The sequence below is a fragment of the Ylistrum balloti genome, unplaced genomic scaffold, assembly GCF_031769215.1.
Source record: "Ylistrum balloti isolate Yb309-2 unplaced genomic scaffold, AGI_CSIRO_Ybal_v1 Utg369680, whole genome shotgun sequence".
In the NCBI taxonomy this organism is placed as follows: Eukaryota; Metazoa; Mollusca; class Bivalvia; order Pectinida; family Pectinidae; genus Ylistrum; species Ylistrum balloti.
This window is the reverse complement of record NW_026781921.1, coordinates 1,381,119-1,386,919: the sequence shown is the minus strand read 5'-3', so window position 1 is coordinate 1,386,919 and position 5,801 is coordinate 1,381,119. Positions and strand designations below refer to the sequence as shown.

Below are 5,801 nucleotides of genomic sequence, written 5' to 3'. Positions count from 1 at the left end.
GCTTCAGTACTGGTAGTTACATTGTGATTTTGCCTCAGTACCGGAAGTTACATTGTGATTTTGCCTCAGTACCAGAAGTTACATTGTGATTTTGCCTCAGTACCGGTAGTGACATTGTTATTTTGCCTCAGTACCGGTAGTGACATTGTTATTTTGCCTCAGTACCGGAAGTTACATTGTAACTTTGCCTCAGTACCGGTAGTGACATTGTTATTTTGCCTCAGTACCGGAAGTTACATTGTAACTTTGCCTCAGTACCGGTAGTGACATTGTTATTTTGCCTCAGTACCGGAAGCTACATTGTAATTTTGCCTCAGTACTGGTAGTTACATTGTGATTTTGCCTCAGTAGCGGAAGTTACATTGTGATTTTGCCTCAGTACCAGAAGTTACATTGTGATTTTGCCTCAGTACCGGTAGTGACGTTGTTATTTTGCCTCAGTACCGGTAGTGACATTGTTATCTTCCTCAGTACCGGAAGTTACATTGTAACTTTGCCTCAGTACCGGTAGTGACATTGTTATTTTGCCTCAGTACCGGAAGTTACATTGTAACTTTGCCTCAGTACCGGAAGTTACATTGTAACTTTGCCTCAGTACCGGTAGTGACATTGTTATTTTGCCTCAGTACCGGAAGCTACATTGTAATTTTGCCTCAGTACTGGTAGTTACATTGTGATTTTGCCTCAGTACCGGAAGTTACATTGTGATTTTGCCCCAGTACCGGAAGTTACATTGTGATTTTGCCTCAGTACCGATAGTCAATTAACATTTCTGAAATCGCTTCATCTAAACTAAACGAAAAGAATTATACGTCTAACCAAATTGGAACAGCATCCTAACATTCTTAGGAAGGAGAGCTTTAGTTAAAATTTGCCTAAATGTTTCAACAAAATCTTTAACAGGAAATATGGCGATGGAAAACAATATGATTCGTAGACTATGACCAAATCTACTTAAGATTGACAAAATGTCCTATTTCCGACAAGGTGCTTTAAATACATATTAGAGACTTGATAAGGGATTTTCGGTAACATTAAAATAAGCTGTGTCTGAAGTAGTTGTTTAGCTGTACAGAGGTTAAAGGAAATAACAACACAAGGAATTCATAACTTAATATCGTTTATTATCAATAATGTCTACATGTTTATGATTTTCGAAGAAGAGGGGAAATTGTTCAAACTCCAGACGTATGAAACAAACTACAGCAGACTGGTCTATTGGCAGCATTTGAAAACACTGGTATTTAATGGTGTTGTGTTTTTGTCACCTCTGCCGGACATATCTATTAATTTACTTCATTTTTTTTCTTATAACTCCTGCAAATGCCTAAACTATTTTGTCACAACGATTGTCCCCATAGCAACCAGTGCCTTGTATATGGGCTAGTTGTTTAGAGACACCAGAAGAGTGAGTACACAAAGTAAACACACATACTCAAGTCTTTCTTATTTAACAAGACACAAGCTATTTTTTCCTTTATCTATGATGTACTGTTGTACATTTTACTAACTATCATTCCTTTGTGATAACATTGGTGCCGGCTTCCTTTGTCCTGATTATAAAAATGACCTAAGTTGTATCATTGTTAGAACTATGTCATTACAGCTCAAACTGACTGTGACATGTAAACGCGATAAGCTGGGGAAGGAGGTATGTTACTACACAGAAATGGAAAATCAGCAATTGAGAAATTCGGCATCATCGCGTTTATCACACAGCTTGTTGGGGAGGTGTCACTATCGTCACAGTAATAGACTATGTGAGTAAACATTGTTTTATAAGAGTTTAACAATAGTGCTGGTTGTGTCTATATTTTATGTAGACACGTGGAAATGTTAGTTTTATGTCTTGTAACACAAAGTGCTGCTGTAGTAAAAACATTAAATGTTTATCCACTTTTCTGAGGGTTTCTTCTTGATAACCGGAATTTTGTTTGTGAGAATATGAAACTATCTAAAAGTGTGTCACATCTCGGTTCCAACTTCAAAACTGTTCTTGAAACATCTCGACGAATTCTGCGAAAAAAAGAGAATAAAAGTTAAAGATGAACAGAAAATAAGGTATATTACACTCACTAATCTTATGAAACCCCGAATGCACATTTAAAGATTGAAATACATCATCAATTCCCTCCTAATCGTTTTGAACTGTTTATTGAACTTGTCATATCGCTGTATATTTCATCACTAGTATTTCAGCTACATTGTACACATTTTGGGAAGGTTGTGTAGGGGTGACGTAGGAGTTGATACACGTATTTGGGAAGGTTATTAGGGGTGACGTAGGAGTTGATACACGTATTTGGGAAGGTTATTTAGGGGTGACGTAGGAGATGATAGATGTATTTGTGAAGGTTATTTAGGGGTGACGTAGGAGTTGATACACGTATTTGGGAAGGTCGTTTAGGGGTGACGTAGGAATTGATACACGTATTTGGGAAGGTCGTTTAGGGATGACGTAGGAGTTGATACACGTATTTGGGAAGGTTATTTAGGGGTGACGTAGAAGATGATAGATGTATTTGTGAAGGTTATTTAGGGGTGACGTAGGATTTGATACACGTATTTGGGAAGGTTATTTAGGGGTGACGTAGGAGTTGATACACGTATTTTAGAAGGTTGTTTAGTGGTGACGTAGGAGTTGATAAATGTATTTCGGAGGGTTGTGATGGGATGACGTATGAGTTGATGTTCGGGAGGCTTGTGAAAGGGGGGGGGGACGTAGGAGTTGCTGTTTGGGAGGGTTGTGATGGGGTGACGTAGAAGTTGATGTTTGAAAACAGAAACCGGAGATCCTAAAAAAACGGAAGTGTTTATACCTTCGTAATTCAGTTTGCCGTCACTGTTGCGGTCTGCCAAAAGGAACATTTCGTTTACATCAGCTATATCCATCTTATCACCAGTTTTACAAAGAGCCTTTTGGAGTTCTTCTGGACTTATAGTACCGTCGCCATCTTTGTCAAACTTTTTAAAAGAACCTCGAAGTAACTGTTTTTCATACTCCATAGCAGAAAGGCGTTTTCTCATCATATTTTCATATTCCTCGTATTCAATACGACCATTTCCTAAAATAGGGAAATAAAACCCTGTTATCTCGAAGTCGGCGAGAAACTGGGACAACTTTGAGTTATCCGTTTAATCGAGTTCACCGAGTTCGAATGCTTGTTTTGTGGCTTGGGCGGCAGACGATATACTTCAGTTAAACGGGATTTTCGATCTATTTGAGTTCGAGGTAACGAGGTTTGAATGTAAAAAACAAGAATAAAAATTCTTAATGCTGAACCGATTCATAAAGTGACATCATTATTGTACCATTTTACTATTCATGAATATGTAGCACTTCTGAAATTATATATGAAACGGTACTCCTTGTTGTGTAACATATGAATTTTAAAGTGTTTTTAAATTTGTGGCGTTATATTGTGTTATAGTAGATTTACTGCCTAATGGTATGAGGTGACTACATCGAGACTACATGGGGAAAACTCTGAAAGGTTTTGTATTTCTTTGGCCTAGAAAGACCAAACAGCTGTTTGATTTTAATTACATAAAATGTATTTACAAACCATTTTCGTCAATATCACTAATCATTTCAACAGCTTCCGACCAGGTAGGATTGAAGCCAAGGACTTGTACGCCTTTATAGATTTCCTCCGGACAAAGTCGACCGTTGCTGTCCTTGTCTAGGGACTCAAAGGACCTCCGGATAGCTGCGCAGAATACATGGAGATATAGTCACACCGATGAATGGTGTACAATGGCAGAGAAAAAAACGTGAGAGAAAGAAAAGTAAATTATTTAAAACATTACCCTGACTAAAAATGAGTTAATGAGAATACAAAATAGATACCAGTGATGTTTTGATTAGTTGTTTTAGCGATAAAATGAAGTGTGTTTTAAGATGTAACTGATTGAGCTTTTAGTAACTTTTAGTTTTTTATGATATGACTACTTAAGATGTTTAGAAAGATGTGAGATTTAGATGTGACTGATTAAGATGCTTATAACGATGTGTGTGTTTAGATGTGACTGATTAAGATGTTTATAACGATGTGTGATTTAGATGTGACTGATTAAGATGTTTATAACGATGTGTGTGTTTAGATGTGACTGATTTAGATGTTTATAACGATGTGTGTGTTTAGATGTGACTGATTTAGATGTTTATAACGATGTGTGTGTTTTAGATGCGACTGATTAAGATGTTTATAACGATGTGTGTTTTAGATGCGACTGATTAAGATCTTTATAACGATGTGTGTTTTAGATGTGACTGATTAAGATGCTTATAACGATGTGTGTTTTAGATGTGACTGATTAAGATGTTTATAACGATGTGTGTGTTTTAGATGTGACTGATTAAGATGTTTATAACGATGTGTGTGTTTAGATGTGACTGATTAAGATGCTTATAACGATGTGTGTGTTTAGATGTGACTGATTAAGATGTTTATAACGATGTGTGATTTAAATGTGACTGATTAAGATGTTTATAACGGTGTGTGTGTTTAGATGTGACTGATTAAGATGTTTATAACGATGTGTGATTTAGATGTGACTGATTAAGATGTTTATAACGATGTGTGTGTTTAGATGTGGCTCATTAAGATGTTTATAACGATGTGTGTGTTTAATTTTGACTGATCAAGATGTTTATAACGATGTGTGTGTTTTAGATGTGACTGATTTAGATGTTTATAACGATGTGTGTGTTTTAGATGTGACTGATTTAGATGTTTATAACGATGTGTGTGTTTAGATGTGACTGATTTAGATGTTTATAACAATGTGTGTGTTCAGATGTGACTGATTAAGATGTTTATAACGATGTGTGTTTTGTATGAGACTGATTTAGATGTTTATAACAATGTGTGTGTTCAGATGTGACTGATTAAGATATTTATAACGATGTGTGTGTTTAGATGTGGCTGATTAAGATGCTTATAACGATGTGTGTGTTTAGATATGACTGATTAAGATGTTTTTAACGATGTGTTATTACAATGTGACTGATTAAGATGTTTATAACGATGTGTGTGTTTTAGATGTGACTGATTTAGATGTTTAAAACGATGTGTGTGTTTTAGATGCGACTGATTTAAATGTTTATAACGATGTGTGTGTTTAGATGTGACTGATTTAGATGTTTAAAACGATGTGTGTGTTTTAGATGTGACTGATTTAGATGTTTATAACGATGTGTGTGTTTAGATGTGACTGATTAAGATGTTGATAAGAAGGCATGATTTAGAGGTGACTAAGACAATGCCGAACCCTAGGCGTTACTGATTTTTCTATATCAAAATTGAAGACGACGAAAATATTACAACTGACCTATTTTGTCCTCCTCTGTCAATTCTTTTCCTTCTCGCTTCCGTATCCCCTTCCCTTGCCGTTCTGCTGCCATTGCTGTTGATATTATCTATATAAATAATAAATAAATAATATTTTTTTTTATATTATTTTATCAAAGTTTATATAAACAAGAAAAAACAGGTACATTTACTACATCTTGATATAATTCGCTGTCAAAATGTATGATCCCATCCTGACATAAAGTATACCAGCCGATTTCGAATATCGAAGCCTTCAAAAAAGAATGTTTTAATCCTTTGTAAAGGTGGGGTGAACATTTGGCCCCCAAATAGATTTCTATTATTTTTTCGCCATATGTAGATACACGAAAATAACCTACAACCGCATAAATGATTAGGCATTTTAACTACTTATAGTCATACTGGACCTCCTTGTATAACACCAAGTGGAGTCATTATAACTACCTATAGTCACACTGGACCTCC

General features: G+C 35.8%; 1 protein-coding gene across 1 annotated transcript; it reads right to left on the bottom strand.

The window, feature by feature from the left end:
* Positions 1–1,984: 1,984 nt before the first annotated feature.
* On the bottom strand, positions 1,985–5,407 carry LOC132564596 (uncharacterized). The gene is made up of 4 exons (XM_060229246.1): positions 5,335–5,407; positions 3,567–3,710; positions 2,820–3,065; positions 1,985–2,016 (listed from the first exon to the last, which is right to left on the bottom strand). Exons 1-4 carry the CDS (start codon positions 5,405–5,407, stop codon positions 1,985–1,987), a joined length of 495 nt encoding a protein of 164 aa, XP_060085229.1.
* Positions 5,408–5,801: the final 394 nt, after the last annotated feature.

Coding starts and splice junctions, on each gene's coding strand:
- LOC132564596 (XM_060229246.1), bottom strand. CDS start 5,407: ATGGCAGCAGAACGGCAAGGGAAGGGGATACGGAAGCGAGAAGGAAAA. Junction 3,066..3,566: donor TAGTGATATTGACGAAAATG/GTTTGTAAATAC, acceptor TCCCTATTTTAG/GAAATGGTCGTATTGAATAC. Junction 2,017..2,819: donor CGGCAAACTGAATTACGAAG/GTATAAACACTT, acceptor TTTTTTTCGCAG/AATTCGTCGAGATGTTTCAA.